Genomic DNA, 26,136 nt, shown 5'->3' with positions numbered 1-26,136 from the left:
TGCTCTCCAGAGACTGCGTTTTAGGAGCTGGACACAGTGACAGAAGCAGCAGCAGCCCAGGACTTAAACAGGGAAGGGCCCAGAAATTGGTTTATCCAGTTATTCTGGCATTAATTTACAGCGTGAGCAGTAACTGCTGACCGGCTCTGCCAAAACCAGTTATTAATATGTATGAGCATTAGTTGGCAATTATAGAGCACTTACTCTGTGTCAGGAACTGTCATACCCATTTACGTGAGTGTGTCACCCTGGTGTGGGCAGCGTGGGGCTGGGGGAGGGTGCAGGAAGCTGTGACCTAGGTGGCGGCACAGCTCAGGCTCCTTGGGGCTCCTGGTTACGTTGCTGCTTCCTGAGTTCAGAGCTGGAGAAAGCACACAATGCCGAACCCCCGGAGAAGCTGTGCCCTGCAGGTGCCTAGCAGTGGACAGTCCAGAATGTTCTTGGTGGAAGTTCATGGCAGTCGGGGGCAGCTCAGGTGGCAGCCCTGGAGTCAGCGGTGGGGAAAGAGGCTGAGAGACGTACGCATGCAGGCCATCTTGTCCACCGGTCGTTGGCAGCTGCTTCTGCAGCAGATGTCACTGTTGAGCGTTCACGTGGGACACAAGTATCCTTGCACTTGGTGCCACCTCAGATTCCTTCTCTAGATCTCTGCCACTGACTACCCCTGAATCTTCTTTCCAAATTCCCGACCACCCAGCCAGACATTGGCTCTCTCAGAGAATTGGTTAGCTCTGCATCTGCGGCCATTTCTCCTCCTGACGGGGACAGCCAAGCGGACTTTCCAGACTTCCACTCCCAGGTTGGCTTTCCCTGGCCCCTGCGGCCGCAGGCCCATCTGAGTGCAGGGTCAGGCTACAGCCACTGCTGCTGACTGGGCCCAGCGCGTCCGTAGCACCATCTGTAAACAGACGCAGCGTTTTCTTCCTTAGCTGTTGGTCGTAGGAGTTCCCCAAGAGGCCCCAGGTCACTTTTGAAGGAGTGGCAGTGCAGCCATGGAACTGTGCAGTCCACGTGGGATTTCGGGGTCTTCTTGCACACGGTGCGCTGGTGGGCCGCTCAGGTGGCTCCTGTGTCAGGCAGACAGCCCTTTCCTCTCCGAGGCCATCACTTTGAGAACCACTGGGAGTGATGGATGGTAAGCCCACGAAGACGGGAGAGTCTTCTGTTTGTCCAGTCAGTGGACATTGCCTGCCTCTGAGCGATGCTATGGAAGGTGTTAGTAGAAGGAATGTGATTGGGACCATGTTCTCAAGGAGTTTACAGTCAAGTTCATCAGGAGAGAGAGACAGGCCTCCCTGGGGAGAAGCTCTGTGAGATGCTGGGGGAGCAGGAGGAGGACGGACGAGAGGAGTCTGAGAGGGAAGGTGATGGTGCACCCTGTTGAAAGCTGAGGGGCGTCTTCCAGGTGGCGAACAGAGGAGGAAGCGTCCCTGGCCCTCCCAGGCAGGTTTGCTGGCCGAGAGGCCGGTCATCGGCGTGTAGGAGCACTGGTCTGGATTCAGGGGCCCGTGTTTGATCTTGACTCTGTGATGTTGGGTGAGCTTACTTCATGGTTCTGTTCCTTAGCTTTTACACTTACAAATGAGTTAACAGTACCTACCTTCAGCGTCATTGTCAGAGTTACAGGAGGGAATAGATGTCTAGCATTTAGCACAAAGCCCAGCACTTAGCTTTGTACCCCGGTCACCTCCTCTCCTCAGGGTTCTGTAGCAGCATGCACATATTTTCATATTAATACTCCTTCATTCTGTTGAAACAGTCCACTCCCGGGCTGTTTCCCCAGGAGCCAGAGCGTACATGTGGTCAGATGACGTTCATTTCGGTAGGGCAGATGGTGATTCTCCCTCAGGGAGCAGCCGTCTGTGACCCTGTGTGAAACGGGCTGCTCCTCAGTGATTGGAAAGTGAGCTCACCGTGTGCCCCAGAGGGCCCTGAGCCCTGACAGGTATAACACGTGCTCCTCGGAGCAGGCCCATGAGGCAGGGGTTTCTGGGTGAGGAAGCTGGGCATGGAGAGGGTAAGGAGGGCCCATGTTGCCGTGCTGTAAGCAGTCCGCCTCCCAGCATGCAGCATACATAAGCACAGTTTTGTTGTTATTTTCTAAAGGTATTTTTTAATTTTAAAAAATATATCTTCATTGATTTCAGAGAGGAAGGGGAAAGGAGAGAAAAAGAGAGATAGAAACATCAATGATGAGAGAGAATCATTGATTGGCTGCCTCCTGCACGCTCCCCACTGGGGATCAAGTCCACAACCTAGGCACGTGCCCTTGACCGAAATTGAACCTGGGACCCTTCAGTCCGCAGGCTGATGTTCTATCCACAGAGCCAAACCAGCTAGAGCCATAAGCACATTTATTAAACATTTACCAAAATGGCTCATATTTTGGACCTTAAAAATGTCTCTATGAATTTGGGAGAATTAAAATTATACAAAGTATCTTTTCTTTTTTTCCCTAAAATTTTTTAAAAATTTATTGATTAGAGAGAGAAAGACATCAATTTGTTTGTCCCACTTATGCATTCATTGGTTGCTTTTTGTATGTGCCCTGACTGGGGATTGAACCCACAACTTTGTCATATCTGGACGATGCTCTAACCAACTGAGCTACCCAGCCAGGGCCCAGAGTATCTTTTCTTTTTTCTTTTTTTAATATATTTTATTGATTTTTTACAGAGAGGAAGAGAGAGGGATAGAGAGCCAGAAACATCGATGAGAAACATCTATCAGCCGCCTCCTGCACACCCCCCACTGGGGATGTGCCCGCAACCAAGGCAGATGCCCCCGACCGGAATCCAACCCAGGACCCTTGAGTCCGCAGGCCGACGCTCTATCCACTGAGCTAAACCGGTTTTGGCCAGAGTATCTTTTCTGACTACAATGGAATTATACTAGAAATCAGTAATAGAAAGATACTTAGAAAATGACAAATATTAGGAAACTAAACTATACTTTAAAGAACCCATGAGTCAAAGAAGAAATCCAGCAGGAAATAAGAAAAAATTTTGAACTGAATGAGAATTAAAACACAACATATCAAAATTTGTAAACTGTAGCCAAAGCGATACTTACATTTATAGCACTAACCCTCTGTGCCAGGGAGAGGGCTTGATGGCCTCTGCTTCCACCTTAAGAAAGTAGACCGGCCTGGCCTGTGTGGCTCAGTGGAGAGAGCGTCGCCTGTGGACCAAAGGGTCATGAGTTCAGCTCTGGTCAAGGGCACATACCTTGGTTGCAGGCTCCTCCCCAACCAGGGCCCTGGTCAGGGCTCATGCAGGAGGCAACCAGTCGATGTGTTTCTCTCACATCGAGGTTCCTCTCTTCTCTGTCTTTCCCTCTCTCTTCCACTCTCCCTAAAAATCAATGGAAAAATACCCTCAGGCAAGGATTAATGAAAGTAGATCAAAGAGCCATTTATGCCCTGACTGGTTTGGCTCAGTGGATAGAGCCTCGGCCTGTGGAGTGAAGGGTCCCAGTTTCGATTCCAGTCAAGGGCATGTACCTTGGTTGCGGGCACATCCCCAGTAGGGGGGTGTGCAAGAGGCAGCTGATCGATGTTTCTAACTCTCTATCCCTCTCTCTTCCTCTCTGTAAAAAATTAATAATAAAATAAAAAGCCATTTATACACATCCAAAGAAAGGAAATCCTAGCTAATAAAAGAGTAATATACAAATTGGCCATCACCCCAACACACAAGATGGCTGCCCCATGTGGTCAAAGATGGCTGCCCCCATGTGGACACAAGATGGCCACCACAAGATGGCCGGCAGGGAAGGGCAGTTGAGGGCGATCAGGCCAGCAGGGGAGGGCAGTTGTGAGGGACCAGGCCTGCAAGGGAGGGCAGTTGGAGGTGATCAACCCTGCAGGAGAGGGCAGTTAGGGGTGACCAGGTCGGCAGAGGATGGAAGTTGGGGGCAACCAGGCCTGCAGGGAAGGGCAGTCAGGGGTGACCAGTCCTTCAGGGGAGGGCAGTTAGGGGTGACCAGGCCTGCAGGGGAGGGCAGTTAGGGGCAATCAGGCTGGCAGGGGAGCATTTAGGCATCAATCAAGCTGGCAGGTTAGTGGTTAGGGGGTGATCAGGCTGGCAGGCAGAAGTGGTTGGTTAGGGGCAATCAGGCAGGCAGGCAGGCGAGTGGTTGGGAGCCAGCAGTCCTGGATTGTGAGAGGGATGTCCGACTCCCCGTTTAGGCCTGATCCTACCTGGACAGTCGGACATCCCTTGAGGGGTCCCAGATTGGAGAGGGTGCAGGCTGGGCCGAGGGACACCCTTCTCCCCATGCACGAATTTCATGCACCGGGCCTCTAGTAATAACATAAAAGCAAATGTTAATGAGAAATAATTTTAAATATGGAAAACCATGAAGCCAAAAGCTTATTAATTCTTTTAAGATTAATAAAATTGATAAGCCTGAGCCAGGCCAAAGATTTGAATAGATATTGTATAAGCCTGTGAAAGGATATTTAACTAACGTAATTACTAGGGAAAGCCACAGTGAGACAGTTGCCACACAGTCATTACAATGGCTACAGTTAAAACAAGTTACCACATGGATGAGGACGTAGTTCACCAGAACTCTCCAAAAGTGGTCTTTGGGAGAACCTTGGACATTTCTTAAAAGTTAAACATGCATGCCCTGACGGATTGCTCAGTTGGTTGTAGCATTGTCCTGATACACCAAGGTTGCTGGGTTCAATCCCTGGTCAGGGCACATAACAAGAACCAACCAGTGAATGCATGAATAAGTGGAACAACAAATTGATGTTTCTTTCTCCCTTCCTCTCTCTAAAGTCAATGAACATGTCCTTGGGTGAGGATAAAAAAAAGACATGCACCTACCACACACCAGGAGTTGAACATGAGTGTCCATAGCAGCTATTCCTTTTTTAAACATATATATATTTTATTGATTTTTTACAGAGAGGAAGGGAGAGGGAGAGAGAGTTAGAAACATCGATGACAGAGAAACATCAGTCAGCTGCCTCCTGCACACCCCCTACTCGCGATGTGCCCGCAACCAAGGTACATGCCCTTGACTGGAATTGAACCTGGGACCCTTGAGTCCGCAGGCCGACGCTTTGTACACTAAGCCAAACCGGTTAGGGCAGCAGCTATTCCTTCTTTAAATCTCCCGAGGATATATTTGTACTGATGCTAGAGAGGAAGGGAGAGAGAGAAACATGGGTTGGTTGCCTCCTTGTACACGCCCCGACTGGGGATCAAACCCACAGCCTAGCTACGTGCCTTGACCAGGATTGGAACCCACAGCCTTTTTGGTGTATGGGACGACTCCAATCAACTGAGCCACTCGGTCAAGGCAGCAGCTATTCTTTGTAATAGCCCCAAACTGGAAACAACCAGAATATCTCCAAATGGGAGAATGCATAAAAAGTTGTGGCTCACCCACACAGTGCAGTGTTACTCAATAATGACAAGGAAACGTTTCTGATACATGCATACGTGGGATCACCTCCAGATTACAATACTCTGCAAAACAAGCCAGACTGAAGAGGATGCGTTGTGTGGTACCATTTTATAGAGTTCTGGAAATTGCAAATTAGTCTTTAGAGACAGAATTCAGTCCAGTGGTTGCCTGTGACTGGGGTAGGATTGGAGAAGGGAGTAGAAGTGGGGTAAAAAGAGGCACAAGTAACTTGGAGTGGGTAATGTTCATTATCTTGACTAGAGGTGGAGTCATAATCTTGACTAGAGGCCCAGTGCACAAAATTCGTGCACTGGTAGGGTCCCTAGCAGCTGCTGCTGCTGGCCGGGGCCTCCCTCCCTTGCCCCGGCCGGGCAGCCTGCCCCCTGGTCGAACTCCCGGAAGACCTCCAGTCGAGGGGACAATTTGCATACTACGTTTTTATTATATAGGATTATTGTGATGTTTTCACAGGTGTATACATGTCAGTTCATGCTGCAGATATTTTCAGCTTATTGTACCTCAGTTCTACTTTAGTACAGCTGTAAAATGTTTTCAAAAAGGTCATTGGAATTTATATTTGTGCTTCACATTTAATCACAGTTAGGAGAGTAACCACCTGGTGGGGCATTGTTGTTAGGATAACTTGAATCGTAGTCAGCGTTGTGTGTGCATGTGTGTTTTGTAGTAACCTGTTTGTTGCTTGCTTTGCTGAAAAAGGAGTGGAGGGGAGAGTTTCACCTCCTGGGAGAACTAGCTTCGTATTTGAGCATGTTGGTCAAGCGTCGAGCAGCTTTGACTTTGGTTCAGGACATTGTCTATGATCTCTCCATGGATGACTGCAGCTAGCTCCCTGGCTTTCCTGACCACATGCTGGGGATCCCAAATTATATGTCCAGTTGCATCCTTTCCCTGAGTGTTCATTCAAAAACAATCCCCCTGCTGTTTGGAATCTTAACACCCACTTCATATGTGCAGCGCCCAGAGCAAACCCTTGGTTCTTCCACTGTCCCAGCCTGTCCCCCTGCCCGGCACTCTGTTATCAGCATGTTATCGGATGTCCTCGTCGCATCCTCAGGTCCGTTGGCGAGTCCTGTGGCTCGACCTTCTACACCCCCGAGTCTGACTGCTCTGCTCCTTCACGCCTCCCACCTGCGCCTGGGACTACCTGGAACAGCCTGGCGTACATTGTTTCCTCCCCAGAGTTCATTCTTTTTCCTGCAGCAGAGTTTCTTTTTAAGATGAAAATTGGGCCACGCCATCTCCTTCTGAGAAACCTCCCAGCCTTGGCCTTCCTCCTGCCCCTTGACCCTGCTCACGTTGGCGCGTGCTGCTCCTCGGCTCCCAGTGCTCCCCCAGATCGTCACACGGCGGCTTTATGTTTTCCAAAACTTAACTTTGCTCTTGTTAGAACCACGTCGTCCTGTGGTCCCACTCTGTACCCTTGGCAACTCCCTTTTCTTCCTGGAGGTGCAGTGGTCATGTCTGTGTTTGTGTGTCTGCTGTCCCTCGGCAACCAGCAGGGCCTCCCTGCTATCCGTCTTGGCCTCCTGTTGTCAGACCCTTCAGGAGGCCTGGCACCTAGTGGATTTCAGGATCTGTGGAAGCGGTCTTCCCATCTCGGAGCCATCCACACGCTCAGCCCACTCTCTGGAATTGTCCTTGCCTCTCCTCCTCCTCGTCCCTGACATCTGGTTCCTTAGAGGTCTTGTTCGCTCTCCCGTCACAGCGACCTCACGGCCCCCTCACTCCTAGGTGGCTTCTCCCATTTCCTGGCTCCGTTCCTTTGTCACATTTGTCTCTTCTGTGCACATAGCCTGTCCCTTGTTAGAACAGGAGACCAGGCCATTCCCGGCTCAGTGCTCCCTCCCGCTCCTGCCCCAGGGCTGGCCACGCTGAAGGGCACCATCACCAGCCCAGGCACTCTTTTCTGCTCTGTTGCTCCTTCTCAGTCACCACTACCTGGTGTTCTGTAGTTTTAAAAGTCTTTATTCTTTATAGTACTAGAGGCCCGGTGCACGAAATTCGTGCATGGAGGGGGGTTGTCCCTCAGCCCAGCCTGTACCCTCTCCAATATGGGACCCCTCGAGGGCAGTCGGACATCCCTCTCACAATCCAGGACTGCTGGCTCCCAACTGCTTGCCTGCCTGCCTTCCTGATTGCCCCTAACCGCTTCTGCCTGCCAGCCTGATCACCCCCTAACCACTCCGCTGCCAGCCTGATTGATGCCTAATTGCTCCCCTGCCAGCCTGTTTGCCCCCAACTTCCCTCCTCTGCTGGCCCGGTCACCCCTAACTGCCCTCCCCTGCAGGGCTGATCGCCTCCAACTTCCCTCCCTTGCAGGCCAGGTGCCTCCCAACTGCCCTCCCCTGCTGGCCATCTTGTAGTGGCCATCTTGTGTCCACATAGGGGCAGGATCTTTGACCACATGGGGGCAGACATATTGTGTGTTGGAGTGGTGATCAATCTGCATATTACTCTTTTATTAGACAGGATAGAGGCCTGGTGCAGGAGTGGGGGCCAGCTGGTTTGCCCTGAAGGGTGTCCCAGATAAGGGTGGGGGTTCCCTTGGGGCATGGAGCAGCCTGAGCAAGGGGCCTGTGGTGGTTTGCAGGCCAGCCACGCCCCCTGGTGACCCAAGCGGAGGCACTGGTATCTGGAATTTATTTACCTTCTACAATTGAAACTTTGTAGCCCGGAGCGGAGCCAAGCCTCCTGTATGCTCCACCAGCAGCCATTTCTGTTTGGGTTAATTCACCTTCTATAATTGAAACTTTGTAGCCTTAAGCAGAGGCCTGAGCCTGGCCAGGGTGTGCGGAAAGATTTTCTTTCTCTGTTACCGCGGTCAACCCTGGCCTGGTCTCTCCAGCTCCGTGGCTGCCGCCATTTTGTTTGAATTTGTTTACCTTCTATAATTGAAACTTTGTAGCTTGAGTGGAGGCTTAGGCCTGTCAAGGGCAGGCGGAAAGCTTGTTTCCCTCTGTTGCCTGGGAAACCTTGCTCTCAGTGGCTGTAGCCATCTTGGTTCAGTTTATTTGCATACTCGCCCTGATTGGCTGGTGGGCGTGGCTTGAGCTGGTGGGAGTGGCTTGGGTGTAGCAGAGGTATGGTCAATTTGCATATTTGTCTATTATTAGGTAGGATTACAAATGTCTTCTCACTCCCCCTCCACCCGGTTCCCTCCCCACCCCAGGCCTTCCCCACCCTATTGTCTGTGTCCATAGGTGATGCATATATGTATATAAGATTTTTGGTTAATCTCTTCCTGCATATTCCCCCTCCACCTGAGATTCGTCAGTCTGTCCATGTTTCCATGCCTCTGGTTCTGTTTTATTCATCAGTTTATTTGTTCATTAGATTTATTTTGATTTTCTTATACAATTGTTGGTAGATATGTATTTATTGCTATTTCATTCATATTTTTTATCTTTTTTTCTTCTTCCTCTTCTTAAAGAGTACCCATCAACATTTCATTTAATCCTGTTTTGGTGGTGATGAACTCCTTTAGCTTTTTCTTGTCTGTGAAGCTCTTTATCTGACCTTCATTTCTAAATGAGAGCTGTGCTGGGTAGAATAATCTTGGTTGAGGTCCTTGCTATTCATCACTTTGAATATTTCTTGCCACTCCCTTCTGGACTGCATAGCTTCTGTAGAAATCAGCTGATAGTTGTATGAACACAACCTTGTAGATAGCTAACTGTTTTTCTCTTACTGTTTTTAAGATTCTCTCTTTGTCTTTAACTGTTGGCATTTTAATTATGATGTGTCTTGGTATGGGCCTCTTTGGGTTCCTCTTGTGTAAGACTTTCTGCACTTGCTGGACTTGTAAGTCTATTTCTTTCACCAGGTAGGGGAAGTTTTCTGTTACTATTTCTTCAAATAGGTTGTCAATATCACGCTCTCTCTCTTCTTCTGGCACCCCCATAATACGAACATTGGTATGTTTGAAGTTGTCCCAGGGGCTCCTTATACTATCTTCATATTTTCTTACTCTCTTTGATCTTCTGATTGGGTGATTTTTGCTTCCTCATATTCCAAATCATTGATTTGATTCTTGGCATCCTCTACTCTGCTGTTGGTTCCCTGTAAATTATTCATTTCAGTTAGTGTATCCTTCATTTCTGACTGGACATTTTCCATGTCTTTGAAATTCTCATGAAGATCCTTGAGCAACCTTATAACCATTGTTTTGAACTCTGTATCCACTAGTCTGCTTGCTTACATTTAATTTAGGTCTTTTTCTGGAGATTTCTTCTGTTCTTTCATTTGTGACATGTTTCTTTGTCTCCCTGTTTTAGCTGCTTCCCTGTATTTGTTTCTATGTATTAGGTAGAGCTGCTGCGTCTCCTGGAATTGGTAGAGTGGCCTTGTGTAATAGGTGTCCTGTAGGGCCCAATGACTCAGCCACCCCAGTCACCTGAGCTGGACACTTTAGGTGTGCCTCTGTGTGGGCTGTGTGCTCAGTCTTGTTGTAGTTAAGCCTTGATTGCTACTGGCATCACTGGGAGGAGTTGACCTCCAGGCCAATTGGCTGTGCAGACCAGGCTGCAACTACCGTGTGAGAACTGCTGTGCAGGAGACACCCCTATGGAGCAGGACTTGCTTCACTGGGGCTTTGGTGCTCACTGAGTCTGCCTCTTGAATATGTCGCTTGTGGATGTGTACAGTTGTAATCTGGTATGGTCTGAAGCTGTCTGCCAGGTGTACTGGGTCTGGTGCCTTCCGGGTGGTACAAAGTCAGCCACTGCCTGGAGCCACCCTGCAGGAGCTACAGAGCTATCTGCATATGGCTGTTACTTGTATTGGGCTTGGAAATGCCAGCTGAGGGCAAGCTGTGAAGCAAGGTAGGCTGGTGCTAATGCCGGGTCTTGGGCCTCTTATTGATAGTTATGGGGTATGCTAACACCAGCTGCTGCTTGTTTGAGAGATTTTAGGAAAGTGTGAAGCCTGAACCAGGATAGGCCACTCATACGTCAAAACCGCTGCAAACAGCTTGGGTGGGGCTGAAAATTGGATGGGGCGTGGCCTCGGAATCACCAGGCTGAGCGAACAGTGTGAGCCAGGCTGATGGAAACTCAGATATGGCTGCCAGTCAGCTCTGCGACGGGTGTGTGTGTGTATCAGCATAGGAACGATGACCCCTGCAAGCATCCTTGACTGGGAGAAAGCGGCCCCCGAGTTCCTGCCCTGATGCCACACAGTCCAGTTCCTCCTTGTAGGTCCCTGGATCCCCCAAAGCCACTGCCCCAGCGGGAGTCCAAGTAAGTTTGTGTGCTGGTCCTTTAAGGGGAATTGCCTGGGTCTCCAGCAGCCTCTGTGCCACTCAGTCACAATCCTCACTGGTTTTTACAGCCTGAAGTTATGGGGACTTCTCTTCCTCGCTCTGGAACCTGGACTGGGAGTCTGGTGTGGGGCTAGGACCCCTTGCTTCTCCTAGGAAGCCTCTGCATATTAAAAAATCGCCACACGTGGGTGTTGGACCAGCCTGCCCCTCACCTCCGTCCCTCCTACCAGTCTCCATGTGCTTTCTTCTTTCCTTCTCTAGTTGTAGGACTTCCATCAGCCAGCTTTCAGGTGGTTTTGAATGATGGTTGTTCTGTATTTTAGTTGTTATTTTGATGTGGTTGTGGGAGGTGGCGAGTACCGGCATTTACCTACACTGTCTTCGTGGTTCTCCTAATGAATTTTACTTACCTGTCTTATTTGTCTTTGATAAGAACATTAACTCTCAGGACCGGGATCTTTGTTTTATTCACCACTGTGTTCCCAGCGCCTGGACCAGTGCCTTGGCACATGGTGGGCTCCCAGGAAATACTGGATGGACAGACAGATGCATGGTTGCTGAACTGGATGCTCTCAAGCCAGTGCTGGCTCTTTTGATTTCTGGCTTGGGGGCCTCTGTAACCTTGGAACCCAGCATCTCCTTTGTGGGTAAAAGATGGCCTAGAAAGGTATGAAGGCCAGGGCCATTCTGTTGGTGGTGGGCTGTTCTCCAGGACTAGGGACAAGAAATGGCTTCGGGGTTACATAGGTTAAGTCAGCATGGTGTGGGAAATTGTCATAATTTAGACTTGTCAGAGCTGTTGGGACAGAGAACAACAGTGACTGCCATCGTGTTCCATGGCTTGAGGAGCAGTCTGGAGCCTTCTAGAATACCACTGAGAGAGAGGGCTCAGTTCTCTCCCCTCGCACCCCAGACATTCACATGGCTGGCTGCTCAGCTGGGTTTGGGTCAGTCCTTGCAACCCTGTGGATGTGACAGGCGTAAGCAGTTTTGAGCCCTGGTTTATGAAAGGTAAGAACCCCCGTGCAAGTCCCTCTTTGGTCCAAGTGCTGCTGTCCTTTGTTCATTTGGTCTCTCGGCCCCTGTTTAAGCACCTGATCCCAGCTGGCCTCTGGGCTGTGGAGTGGAGCTGGGTGCACCTGTTCTCAGGTGAACAAGGGCATGTGTGAGCCTCAGGGCTGGAGGACAGGGAGGAGCCGGGGGCCGATGGAGGCCTGGTGGGCTGGGTGGGCATGGAGGGGGCCTGGAGGGAAACTGGAGATGTGAAGTAGCCCAAAGTTCCAGCCACTGGAGCCCAGGGCTGCCTCCCTCCTTGATTTATCCTGTGGCAGGGGCACTCCAGGGGGCCAGGGGCCTGGGCAGGGGGCGGGGGCGGGGGGGGGGCAGGTTTCTATCGCCTCTGTCTTGCGTGTGCTGTGGCAGAGCTTGCCTGCCTCTGGAAGGCCATACCTGGCTTCTCTGCTCACCTATGGCCCAGGTGTGCTCTCTCGAACCTCTTCAGGATTTATAGACGTTTCCTCTAAGGTGCAGATGATTCATCTTGGGCTCATGCTGATTTGGGTTAAAATCTTGGTGCCTGCTTGCTGACCTTGTGTTTCTTATTTACATATTTTATTGACACTATTACAGATGTCCCCTTTCTCCCCCTTTGCCCACCTCCACTTGCCCCACCACCTTTACATTAGGCCTGCTTTTAACTTGGGAGCCTGTTTGTGTGTTTTAAAGGCAATTTTACTTTTCTGTTAGGGCGATTGGTAATCTTTTGGAGAGGAGAGGGTCATAATCTTGCTTCTTCCTCCTGCCGTGGAGGCTTCCACCCCACCTGCACCCTGTAGTTTAAGACCTGTTTGGAAAAGTGGACATTGAGATTGGGTAGCTGTCAAGCTGGAAGGGAGACTGGGTTTTGGGGGGGGGGGGTGCCCCCCAATAGCCACCTTGGGGGGGTTGAGCCTGCTGACTTGCACTCCGGGCCTGAGCAATGCACAGACAGACCTAGAGTGGTGACTCTGAACTTGGTTGATGCAAAGCATCCTGGTGCTTCCTCAGTCGGAACACTGGGACACACTGCATAGTGGGAGCTAATACAGAAGTCTGGGTGCCGGGTCAGTTGTAGAGTTTCTAGTTAGATGCTCCTATGATGCTCCTGTGGCATCACTATTTTATTTGAAGTATGATGAGATCCTAGGACACGAGGTACAGTTTTCTTCAACAAATTCTCTATTTGATGTTTCTTTCCCTAAACACACATGCATTGTAATTTTAGAGCTACATGTATTTTTTAATGATCTTGGTTTTGTGGATTATGCATTGAAAACAGAAAACATTTTTCTATTCCAGACTCCTTTTAACTTTGGCATGAATCACAGAACTCCACCCTACCCCGCCGGCGACTACTGTCTTCTGTGCCGAAGCGAGCGGAAAGACTCTTCCTTCCTAGAGAGTGGGATTAAGACTGCGAGCAAATTGGCCCTTTCTGTGGCTCCCAAGGGCAACAGCGTGCTGCACCTGCCGCTGTGGGTGTGCCCTGACTGCAGGCGGACCGTGGAGAAGGAGGAGAGGCACGGCGGTGTGGACCAGCCAGCGGTGAGTGCCCTGCAGAGCTCCCGCGCTCCCTGACTCCTCAGCCAGTGGGTATGGGCTTCCTGGGCAGTGAGATTGTTGACACGGGTCTGCTCTCCGGGAACAGCTCCTTCCTGTGCTGTCCTCCGGTCCCTGCTCCGCTCTCCGCCTGCTGGGCTTTCTCCGGGTCTCCCTGTCACACCGCAGGGGGTGGTAGGAAACCTGCCCACCTTGGTCAGACAGCTTGGTTAGCGAGCTTGCGGGGCGCAAAGGTATGCTTTTTAGTCTGGTCTCGGGGTTTCTTTGGCAAAGCAGTTTGCTGAGAAGCTAGAAGGCTTTAGACAACTCCGTGTGCTGGTAGCTCACCCGAGATTCTTTCCCAGCGGCAATTCTCACGTCCTGCCCTCCTCCGCTTACCTGGATTTCATGTCTCAGCTAAGTGGGGGCTTTCTTGAGGACCAGGCTTGCCGGGGAAGGCCTCACCCTTAATCTGATTGTTGGCCCAGACTGGGGCTTAGGGGGCCTTGGCTCTGAAAGGGCTTTCAAATCTGCTCTTTGGGTTCTGGAAGGAGTTGGCTTTTCAGCCATTTGAGGCCCCACAATCTAGGGCTTCTCTGCTCCTTTGGTCTCTGCTTGGAAGCAGCTGACCTTGTGACCCCTTTTCTGACTGAGACTGCTCCCCGGCTCCGTCCCTGGTGAGTGTTTGGCTGCTGCATAGTACGTTGTCTTGGTCTCCTGTCTTCTCTGTCTCCTTGCTGCCTGCCACTGAGCCAGGGACTTCCGTTTTGGGGTTTCCTTGAAGGCAGCACCCCAAATCATGTGGCATTTTCTGGAGTAGTGCCTTAATAACTAAACCTGAAAAGAAATGGATTTTGGCCTCCCTCACGCCCCTTCTCCTGCTCTGTCCCTCTGGTGCCTCTTTCTGACCGCTGCGTATTCACTTTGTTTTTAGTTGTTAATCTTCCCCCGAGGATATTTTCCCATGGTTTTTAGGGATAGTGGGAGAGAGAGGGAAAGACAGAGAGAAGCATCAATGTGAGAATAACACATCAATTGGTTACCTCCTGCATGCGCCCCGACCAGGTCCGGGCTGAGGAGGAGCCTGCAACTGAGGTATGTGCCCTTGACCAGAATCGAACCCGGGACCCTTTGGTCCGCAGGCCGACGCTCTCTCCACTGAGGCAAACCGGCTAGGGCCATATTCACTTTGTATTCTTTCTTCACTGGAACATACTCCAGGAGGGCAGTTGTTTTTGTGGTGTTTCCTTACCAAGGACAGTGCCGAGCCTGGCATATTTTAGGTACCCAAAGTATTCCAGTTAACGAATGCGTAAATGAATGAACACAGAAAGGAATAGCCGTGGGATCCCTCATTGGAGATGAAGAAGGTGGGTAGGCAGCGTTGGGTTTTTCATCCTCAGATCTTCCTGCTTTATCATGTTACTTGTCTCCTTTCTGTGTGCACTGCAGTGTTTGGTCTGCCCTGGTGCTGGCAGAAGGCGTTCTCGTGCCACTCGTGTAGCTTGTCCTCAGCACTGCCAGCGGCGTGTCAGGTCTCCCACCGCCGAGCGTTCTGTCTCTTCAGCTCCGCTGCCCTTCCTTCCTGTGTCCAGACCTGTCCACCTGCTGTGCCTTTGGGGAAGGGTTGCTGCTTCTCTTCCTGGTTTGGACGCAAGTGGAAGCATCTCCGATTTCTCTTGCCATTCAGGGAGTCTCGCTTCCAAACTCCCAGTTTGCCCTGATGATGGATTATCCAATGAGGCTTTTCTCCTCATCAAAAAAGAGTGAGCCCAGGGTCACCGAGGTGTCCCGTGGGCCTGTGTTTGTCGACTTGGACCTTCTGTTGCTTTCATAAAGTTGGCCTCTTTGTTTAAGCTGGTTAAAATTGCTGGCCTTTAAAAAAAAGATATAATTTACATGTGAAAAATTCGCCCTTTTAAAGTGAATATAGTTCAGTGAGTTTGACAAACTTAGGCAGTTGTGTAACCACCACCATCGCACAAGCTCCCATGTTCACTTGCATTGGCAGCACCCTCCCCTCGCACCCCACCCTTGTAACCATCGCCCTGATTCCGTCCCCACGGTCTTTCTTTTCCCGAGTGTCCCAGTCCCCAGTAACTCGGCATGGTTGTGTGTATTGCTGAACAAATTGTAAAGCTGCACACGATTTGTTTTCTCATTCACTGTTGATGGATGTGGAGTTGCTTCTGGATTTGGACTTTGCTCTGGCTACATCACCACACCCCAAGCCGGTGGGAACCTTTCCTTCTCTCTTCCCAACTCCACCCCGTCTCCGCCCTGCTCAGCTCAGGGGTTGAGCTCCCCACTTCAGGGCCAAGCTTGAAGTGGACCCCAGGCCCTTGCTCCCCTCTTACCCCCATGGCTGGGGGCTTCCAGGTGCCTATCCCTTTCCATCCCCCCAAGGCTTTATGCTTGGTTATTCTTTTCCTCTTTTTTTTTTTTTTTTTAAATTAAGCATACGTTTATTGATTTCAGAGAGGGAAGGGAAAGGGAACAAGAGAAACATCAATGATGAGAGAGACTCATTGATCGGCTGCCTCCTGGATATCCCCTCCCGGGGATCAAGCCTGCATCTCAGGCCTGTGCCCTGACCGGGAATCGAATCAGTGACCTCTTGGTGCCTGGGTCAACGCTCCACCACTGAGCCACGCCACCGCCGGGCTGTCCTTTTCCTCTTACATGTCACAGATCTTTTCTTCTGTCCTGGGTCCTGCCCAGGAGAATGCAGATGCTCTAGAATTGTCCACTTGTTAAATAACCCGCCTTTGCCCAGCCCTCCCTTCCCGCTGGCACCATCTCCTTTCGCCTCTTCAAACCATGCATGTCTCTGTGAATGTAAAACTTCTGGTTTACTTTTTAAATTTCCATTTCTTTTCAGGTTAGTTTTGGTAAACTATATTCTTAGAAATTTTCAGATATTGGCCCTAACTGGTTCGGCTCAGTGGATAGAGCGTCAGCCTGCGGACTGAGGGGTCCCAGATTCGATTCCGGTCAAGGGCATGTGCCTTGGTTGCGGGCACATCCCCAGGAGGGGGTGTGCAGGAGGCAGCTGATCGATGTTTCTCTCTCATTGATGTTTCTAACTCTCTATCCCTCTCCCTTCCTCTCTGTAAAAAATCAATAAAATATATATATTTTTAAAAGTAATTATCAGTTGTTGGTATGCAGTTGTGTGCAGACCGTCTTTTTAATTCTGACCGTATTTGTAGATGCAACTCTTAGAATTCCTCATATTTCTGCCCCCCCCCCTTTTTTTTAACCAGTCTTGCTAGAAGTCTGTCAATTTTGTCTTTTCAAAGAAGAGCTTTTTAATTGTTAAAATATCTCTCCTTTTACTTGGTCTGTTTCATGCATTACTGCAGCTTTATGTGTGTGTGATATATATTTGATTAGTGAATGCTGGGGGACACACAGGAAACGTGGAAAGGTACCCATGAGCACAGCACGTTACTGTCCCTCTCACCCGTCTCCTCGCCATCCTCCTCATCTTCCCAAAGGCATCCACTGGCACCAGGTTCTTGTCCGTCCTCTGGAAGTGTTCGGGTTGCTCTGTAGGAAGGTGGTAGCGGCGGACACCTGTCAGTAAGTGAGACACGTGGTTCTCCCGGTGTCTTGCTCTGGGAGAGGGGTGCGCATGCCTCGAGAGGTAGGGGCTGCTCTCCAGCTTCTGAGGGCTGCTGACAAGTGTCTTGGAGCCTGAGCTTGGGTGCCATCAGCTTTGGGGAGCTGCATTCCTGTGCTCATCTCACCTGGAGACCTGTGGGAGCCTGAGCCTTGCTCAGCCTGCTACTTGGGAGAAGGAGTGAGAGCCCGTCCCCATGCCGATGCCAGGAGGCCTGCACGGAGTCACTGCGCCTTCATCCCAGTCCGTCCCGCTGAGTGTGGCCACCGATGCAGTGGCTTCTCCTCTTTCTGTGGCTACTCTCCTGCCTTCCTAAGTTGAGTTCTTTCTTACCCACTTTTCTATTCTTCTCTGGTATGTGCTGGAAACCTCTAATTGATGCTCTAGATTTCAAAATGTTGGTTGTATTGGCTCAATTTTAAGTATTACCCAATTTTCAGTATTTCTGTTTTGAATTATGAATTATCTACTATTCATAAATATCAAACATATCTCTCTAGGATTACCTTGAATCATACTGACTTTTACTTTACTGCTGTTAGAATCAGAGGTCATGGTCTGTGGTCGGTTTCACTAATAAGTGGTTAAGTTTTGCCGAAACCGGTTTGGCTCAGTGGATAGAGCATCGGCCTGCGGACTCAAGGGTCCCAGGTTCGATTCCGGTCAAGGGCATATATACCTTGGTTGCGGGCACATCCCCAGTAGGGGGTGTGCAAGAAGCAGCTGATCGATGTTTCTCTCTCATCGATGTTTCTGACTCTCTATCCCTCTCTCTTCCTCTCTAAAAAATCAATAAAATATATTTAAAAAAAAAAAGTGGTTAAGTTTTTATGAATGTCCGTGGGAACTTGGAAATGTCTCCTCAGGGTTGAGATGGAGAACTCCATGTCTTCCCTTGTTAATTATGCTCGTAACCCTTTTGTATTTTTATTGGTTCTTTGTGTGCTTAACTCTCTCAATTTCAGAGTAATATCCGTTAAAGTCTCCTACTATCATGTATATTTGTCTTTCTTTCCTTGTAAATATTTCCATTTTGATTTACGTGTTTCAAGGCTGTGCTGGGTGAATATAGGTTAAAATGATTAAATCTTTATACATTGTTCCTTTTCTTCTTTTTTAAAATATATTTTTATTTTTAAAAAATATATTTTTATTGGTTTCAGAGAGGAAGGGAGAGGGAGAAAGATATAGAAATATCAATGATGAGAGAGAATCATGCATCGGCTGCCTCCTGCATGCCTCCCACTGGGGATCGAGCCTGCAACCTGAGCATGTGCCCTTGAACGGATTCGAACCTGGGACCCTTCAGTCCGCAGGCCAAAGCTTTACTCACTGAGCCACGCTGGCTGGGCCGCATTATTCTTTTTCTTGCACTGAAACCACCTGAGGCCCCTTTGTCCTAAGGGGCTCCTTGCTATGTCCTATGTGAACTCCTTCCCTCTCCTCACTTCTCCTCCTTTTCAGCCCCTGGATGTGGCCTGTATTGGGTGATCTTGTCGCAGTCCGCAGAGAGGCGGCTTAACTTGGTCTCTCTTGTCCTACTTGTTAGTAGTGACATTGACCCTTGTCACTGAAGGATTGCTGGTCTGTGTGGGCTTAGTTCTCTACAACACAGGCCCGCGCCCAGCACTGCCCCCAGCACATCCCTCTGCGCCCCTGGCAGGCCTCGGTCTTCTCACAGAGCTCGCTCTCCTGCTCTGGGTTAGCTAGACCGCCTGTCCTCCATCCCACACATCGTCCTTGGTGTTCCTGCTGTTTGGAACTCGATACAAATGTCAGTGCAGTAGCATTACTTGGTGTCTCATGTATTTTGTTTGAGATTCACAAATGTCGCTTCTTTGTTGTCACCTGTTGCACCGCCGTGGCGTGGTGTCCAGGGTTCCTGCTGGGCGGCGCACCGGGAGCACACGCTGCACGCTGTTCGGGTCACGGGGCGGAGTCAGTCGTGGGGGATTTACAGCGTGAGCTGACCTGCACGTTAAGAGCAGTAGCGTACTTTTTAATGAAAACTGTTTTCTGAAACAAAAATAATTTAGTGAGGGCTCTGGTCGGTGTGGCTCAGCTGATTGTCATCCCATGCACCAAAAGGTTGCGGGTTCGATTCCCAGTCGGGGCGCATGCCCAGGTTGTAGGTTTGATCCCTGGTGGAGGGCATGCAGGAGGCAGCCAATCGATGTTTCTCTCTCTCCCTCTCCCTTCCTCTCTCTCTCTGAAATCAATAAAAAATTATTTTTAAAAAAGAATAATTTAGTGAGTAGAGTAGCATTGTTTTGAAAATCTTTTTAATGTTTGTATAATAGGAGATGCTAGATTCTCAACCTGTTGTGATAGGTTGTTTTGATTGAAGTATATGAAAACAATATTTTAATAGCTTTTTTAGATAACTGCATTTTCTTCTAAGCAAGCTGACAAGAAGTAGTTTTTTAATGGTTAGTTCCAGCGTAGAGTCCAGCACTAGCAATGATTTCCCTGCTGTCAGACCAAGTCCTTGCTCTCGCACTCTGCGTGACTCCTTGCCCACGTGGGATTTGGTAACACCACACGCTGGCCATTGGTAAAAGCAGTGGCTTACCAAGTGAGGCAGATGGAGCTGATGCCAGCACCTCTCCTTGTTCAGTGCGGAAACTCATTCTGTGCTCCCCACCACCACTCATGGAAAAGCCGTAAACGCGGAGCAGCTCTGGCCCACAGCGATGGCCACAGGCTTGCCAGACTTCGGGTTCTTGCTGGAAAGCTCCGATTTAATGATCAGCCACGGAGAGTGGCAGCTGTTTCCCTGGAAGTGACAGGCTCATTTCATTCATTTTTGAGAAAATGGCCAATGGCCACGTCTGCATTTCCTCGTTTGGTCTGTCAGGCCTTCTTCCACGGCGCCGCGCGGGTGGCCGTGCCTTTCTTGGGGACGCTGGGGCAGCGCTGCATGTGCACTTCCTGTTTCATCACAAAGAAGGTTCCAGAGACGTGCTGCAGGGCTGGGCTCGGACACAGTTCACGGCCCTCCTGCACAGGGGGCATTCTTAGTAGACCTGTCTTTTTCAGCTGAGTGCGTGGTGGGGAATGCAGCCTGCGGTCCTGCGTGGGGGCAGCTTCCCCCACCGCCGCTTTGCCACCGTCACGGCCACTGGGCACAGTGAGGAGGCCAGTGGCACCTGGGAGTGAATGTGGACACGCTTCTGCCTAGCGGGCCCGCTGAGAAGGTGCTCGGGACCCCAGGGCGTGGAGCACACGGTGAGAGCCGCTGGTCTGTGGGGTGGTCTCCTGCTGCCGCGTGGGATCCTTCATCTCTGTTCAGTGAGGTCCCGGTCGGTTACATGCAGCGCACACGTCCCCGTTCTGACTGCTTCCCTTCGCCGTGTTTACTGCCTCTTGAGGAATACTAGCTCTTTTTAATCTAGCCGAATTTCTCAGAAAAATTTGTAGTAGTTACTGCCTTCTTTAGTTCTGTTTATTAGTGTTTTCTCCTATGAACTCACAAGTGCATTTTTAGTATGTATTTTCTCCTGTCAGCACAGTCCAAAGGAATATGTGAATGACAAATGTAACCACACAGGTAACTGAAAATGTTTTAGTAGCCCCATATCAAAAACTAAAAAGAAACAGGTGGTATTATATGTTTTACTTGAATATATCCAAGCTCATTTCAGCATGTACTCAATATAAAAAAATATTAGTGAGATTTTTCTATATTTTCATACTGGATATTCAAAATCCTGCTCACCTTTCAAATACTCAGTAGCCACATATGATATGGGGCTACTGAACAGCACAGTTTTATGCTTGTATTGTTTTGCATTCCAATTTTTTTTTTAAGAGAGAGGAAGGGAGAGGGATAGAGAGATAGAAACATTGATGAGAGAGAAACATCATCAATTAGCTGCCTCCTGCACACCCTCTACTGGGGATCGAGCCCACAGCTTGGGCATGTGCCCTGATGGGGAATTGAACCAAGGACCTCTTGGTTCATGGGTCGATGCTCAACCACTGAGCCACTCCAGCTGGGCTGCTTTGCATAGACCTACAACCCACCTGGGATCGAAATTAAAATTGTATATGGTGTGTAGTTAAGGTCCAGTTTAATGCATTGCCATGTGGAGATCCAAAGCTACCTTTGATTAATATGCAAAGGCAATGTTTCAGGACTCCAGAACGTTCACAGTGCGCATCCTGCAAGCAAGCTTCACACCTTGGGGGCGGGGGGGGGGGGGTGCTGTGGGTGTATCTTCATGGTCTTCGAAGACAATGGAAACACTTCGTGTTCTGGTAATGGGGAAGGTTTGTTGGGATTGCAGAGCTTCGGCCCTGACTTCTCTGAGCTGGGGCCTGCGTGGTGCTTGTCAAGCCCAGGCTGCTGAGGAGGCACCAGAGGTTGTGTCCACGCTTACATTCCGTGCTGAGGTACTATATACAAGGCATACAGCCCCGTTTAAACCATCCATTTAAGACTTGGCTGATATTCGCCCTGATCTGGAATGTTTGTCCTGTTGGGTCTTGGTTCGTAATACAAACATACAGTCCCTTTATAATGAACTTCATGCAGGTGGATGCCAACGTAATTTGTCACTACTGTCCAGAATTGTTAGAATGAGAGGACAGAAAGATCATCGGAATGGTGGTCTTTGGCTTTTTTCGCTTAACATATGCTTTTGAGGTTCATCCATGTCACTACGTGTGCCAGTGTTAATTTCTTTTTATTTCTGAACTAGGTGTCCCTCAGCCCGGCCTGCGGCTTCTTGCAATCCGGGACATTCCTCTCGCAATCAGGGACCCCTCGCTCCTAACCGCCCGCTCCTTACCACTTGGCTTGCTGCTCCTTAGAGGTTCCCGCCACCGCTGTTGCACTCGCCAGCCGTGAGCCCGGCTTCTGGCTGAGCGGCGCTCCTGCTGTGGGAGCGCACTGACCACCCGGGGGCAGCTCCTGCGTTGAGCATCTGCCCCCGGGTGGTCAGTGCGCATCATAGTGACTGGTCATTCTGGTCGTTCCGCCATAATGGTTCCATTGTAATGGGCTTTCATACATATAGACTAGAGGCCCCGTGCACGAAATTCATGCACTTGGGGGGGTGTTCCCCAACCTGGCCTGTGCACTCTCACAGTACGGGAGCCATATGATCGATCGCCCCAAAGAGGTAGGCCCTGCCCATCCATCCAGGGCTCCTTGATGGATTGCCCCCAAGAGGTAGGCTGGAGCCAGGGGTCCCACCTCTGCGGCAGGCCTGCAGGTGTGTGGAGCCATCTTGTGACAACGTGAGGGCATCATGCGTGAGTGTGTGACGACTACTTAGCCTTTTATTAGTAAGGATAGTATTCCATTGTGTGGATGAACCAGTTTGTTTCTCCACCAGCAGTAGAGGGACATTTGTGTTTGCTGGTTTGGGCTGTTGAAAAAGCTCCTAGTAACATTTCAGTACAAGTCTTTGTGTGGACATAGTTCGTTTCTCTGTGATAAAGACCTAGGAGTGGATTCAAGGTCATAGGCTAAGTGCGTGACTAATGTCATAAGGAACCATCATGCTGTGTGTCAGAGTGCTGGCACTGCTTCCCGGCCCTGTGTGCGAGTGTCCGTTGGCCTCCGTCCTCGGCCAGGCTGGGTGTTGACAGTCCTTGGTGACAGCCATGCAGGGGCTGTAGTCGGCCTTGTCTTAGTGACTTGTTTGTTGAGCATCTTTTCCCGTGCTATTCCCCACCTGTGTCTCCATGGTGAAGTGGCTGCTCACACTTTCACCTGTTTTTATTGGTTTGTTTATATCACTGAGTTGTGAGAGATCTTTACGTATTCTGTTTTCAAATATTTTCTCCCAGTGTGTGGCTTGCCTTTGCGTTATATAACACTCTTTTATGAAGAGCAAAAGTTTTACATTTTGGTCAAGTCCAAGTTATCAGCTTTGAAATGGTTTGGGCTTTTGTGTTCTACGGGAGAAGTCTTGGCTGCCTAATGTTTAAAGAACTTTTGGTCTGTTTTCTTCTAGATGTTTTATGGTTTGAGCTTATCCGTTTGTTCTGTGACCCATTTTGAGTGAACTTTTGTGTCTTTTGTAAAGTAAGAGTTGCAGTTCATCCTTTTTGTAAGAGTTGCAGTTCATCCTTTTTGTATGTGGACGTCCAGTTGTTCCAGAACTGTTTGTTGAAAGTACTGTTTTTCCTTGTTGAGTTACCTTGGCATTTTTATGAAAACCAGTGGATGCCACATGAGCGGGCCTGCCTCTGGACTCTGCGTTCCACTTTGCAGAGATGTGGTCCTTTTGCAGTACCATCCGTCTTGATTCGAGAAGCTAAGGTATGAAATTTGGTAGCAGTGCTAACCGCTTTGGCTCAGTGGATAGAGCGTCGGCCTGTGGACGGAAGGGTCCCAGGTTCGATTCCGGTCAAGGGCATGTACCTTGGTTGCGGGCACATCCCCAGTGGGGGGTGTGCAGGAGGCGGCTGATTGATGTTTCTAACTCTCTACCCCTCTCCCTCTCTGTAAAAAATCAATAAAATATATTTTTTTTTAAAAAAAGAAATTTGGTAGTAGTGGTCCCCAGCTTTGTTATTTTTTAAAAGTGTTTGGCTGTTCTAGGTCCTTGGGGTTCCATAAAAAGTTTAGAATCGTCTTGCTAGTTTCTACAGAAATACCTCCTGAGATTTTAACTGGCACTGTGTTGAGTTATAGACCAGTTTGGGGAACATTGACACCTTAACATTGAGTCTTCCAATCCATGAATGTGGTATGAACCTTCATTAAGTTAGGTCTTTCAGATTTATTCTTAGAATAGTTTTGTAGTCTTAAAACTGCAGGCTTTGCATATAGTGTATTGAAAACTTTTCAAAGTATTTCATATTTTTCTTGCTATTTTAAATTATGCTTCTAGAATTTTTAAATATCCAATTGCTTATTGCTAGTATATAGAAATGCAACTGCTTTTCTTTTTGTATATTGAGTTTATATCCTATGAAATCCCATTTATTCTAGTGGTCTATTGGTAGATTCCTTAGGATTGTCTACGTCGATGATCATGTCATCTGTAAGTGATGTGTTTCTTCCTTTCCAGTCTGTATGTCTTCTGCCTTTTCTTGCCATGTTACATGGGTTAGGACCTCTAGTACGAAGTTGAATAGGAGTGGTGTGAGCAGACATTCTTGCCCGTTCCCAGTCTTAGGGGAAACACACTTAGTCCTTTACTGTTAAGTATGATGTTAGGTGTAGGTTTTTGCAGATCAGGTTGAAGGAAGTGTACTTCTGATTTTAGTTTGCTGAGTCTTATCATGAATGGATATTTAATTTTGTAAAACTTTTTCTGCATCTATTGAGATGATCATGGATGTGTTTTTGTTAAAATTAGTTGTGGTGGTTTTTAAATGTTGAAGAACGTTGCGTTCCTGGGATAATCCGGAGTTGGTTGTGATGTATGTGTTGTCCTTTCTGGAGGTCGCTCTGTTGGATTTGCCAATGTTTTAAGGGTTATTGCATCTTATGTTCACGGGGTATCTTAGTCTGTAGGTTTCTTGTCACCCAGTACCTTTGTGTGTTTTTTTTTTAAATAAATCTTTATTGTTCAGATTATTACAATTGTTTCTCCTTTTTTTTCCCCCATAGTTCCCCATCACCCGGTTCCCTCCCCCCGTTGTCCTTATCCATAGGTGTATGATTTTTGTCCCCTTTGTGTGGTTTTGGTGTCAGAGTATTACCTCATAGAATGAACTAGGAAGCATTCTCTCCTCTGATTTTTCTTTGAAAAGTTTGTGTAGCATTCCTGTTATTTCTACTTAAACATTTGGTAGGGTTCCCCAGTGATGCTGTCTTCACCCAGAGTTGCTTTATTGGGACAATTTTGAACTAGGAGTTCAATTTATTTTATAAAGTTTATCTCTTTTAATTTATGGGATCTGTAGTGATTGCACACTACCCCCACTTCTTTCATTCCTGATATTTTGGTTGAGTTTTGTCTGTCTCTCTCTCTCTCTCTCTCTCTCTCTCTCTCTCTCTCTCTCTCTCTCTTTTTTTCCCCTGACAACCTGGCTAGAGGTTTATCGTTTATTCCTCTTTAAAAAAACACACACACGTTTTGGTTGAATTGATTTACTATTTTCTATTCCATTAATTTTTGCTCTTAAGTTTATTATTTCTGTCTACTTTATATTTAATTTGTTATTCTTTTGGTTTCTTAAGATAGAAGTTTACATTAGTGATTTGAGACCTTCTTTTCTGACACATGTGTTTAATTTTATAAAATTCTAAGGATTACTATAGCTGCATTCCCAAAATTTTGATATGTTGTCTTTCATTCTGCTCAAAACATTTTATAATTTCCCTTATGATTTTTCTTTGACCCCTGGCTTTTTAAAAACATATATTTTTATTGATTTCAGAGAGGAAGAGAGAAAGAAACATCAGTGATGAAAGAGAATCATTAATCAGCTGTCTCCTGCACACCCCCTACTGAGGATTGAGCCTGCAACCCCGGGCATGTGCCCTGATCGGGAATCAGGAATCAAACCATGACCTCCTGGTTCATGGGTCAACACTCAACCACTGAGTCACACAGTCTGGGCGAGAGAGAATCACTGATTGGCTGCCTCCTGCATGCTCCCCACTGGGGTTCGAGTCTACAACCCAGGCATGTGTCCTGACTGGAATTGAACTGTGACCTCCTTGACCCATAGATTATTTAGAAGTGTTTTTTTGTTTGTTTGTTTTTAACCTCCAAATATTTTGGAGTATTTTTTAGGTATCTTTTTTCTTTTCACCTTTACTTTTTATTTCATTTCTTTTACAATATACAAAATAAATCTATTACCAGATTGTAGATACAAAATAATTAGCCATTTACATGAAGTAAACATGAATATTTCAAGAAAAACGACTTTAAATATAGTGTTACATGCAATAAACATTAATATTTTAAGAAAAAATATTTTAAATATAATAATATTACTAAAACTGTACTAACATAGTATAATATCACAAAAGTTAGAGGAAATATTAAAAATGTGCAAATAATAGGATTACTTCTATTATATTCTAAGATATTTTTTTTCCTCTGTCTCTATTTTTGATCATCAGTTTATGTTGTTCATTATATTCCACAAATGAGTGAGGTCATATGATATTAATCTTTCTCTGACTGGCTTATTTCGCTTAGCATAATGCTCTCCAGGACCATCCATGCTGTTGCAAATGATAAGAGTGCCTTCTTTTTTGCAGCATTGTACTAGGTGTACCAGTTAATAATGCGGATTTTTTTCAATAGAT

At 48.1% G+C, this 26,136-nt stretch overlaps 1 protein-coding gene across 6 annotated transcripts in view; it reads left to right on the top strand.

The window, feature by feature from the left end:
* The window catches only part of FAM193A (family with sequence similarity 193 member A), a 111,041-nt gene that overhangs the window by 23,209 nt on the left and 61,696 nt on the right, over positions 1 to 26,136 (top strand). For 5 of the 6 annotated variants that reach the window (XM_079767538.1, XM_079767539.1, XM_079767533.1 and 2 more), the window contains exon 2: positions 13,043 to 13,288. In XM_079767538.1, coding sequence (XP_079623664.1) covers positions 13,043 to 13,288 — 246 coding nt within the window. Of the gene's footprint in view, positions 1 to 13,042; positions 13,289 to 26,136 lie in introns of those variants that run through there. The other variant, XM_079767537.1, reaches the window with a different exon arrangement.

The sequence above is a fragment of the Cnephaeus nilssonii genome (assembly GCF_951640355.1).
Source record: "Cnephaeus nilssonii genome assembly, chromosome: 1".
Lineage (NCBI taxonomy): Eukaryota > Metazoa > Chordata > Mammalia > Chiroptera > Vespertilionidae > Cnephaeus > Cnephaeus nilssonii.
The sequence above is the reverse complement of the archived record's forward strand: the minus strand, read 5'-3'. Positions and strand labels throughout refer to the sequence as shown.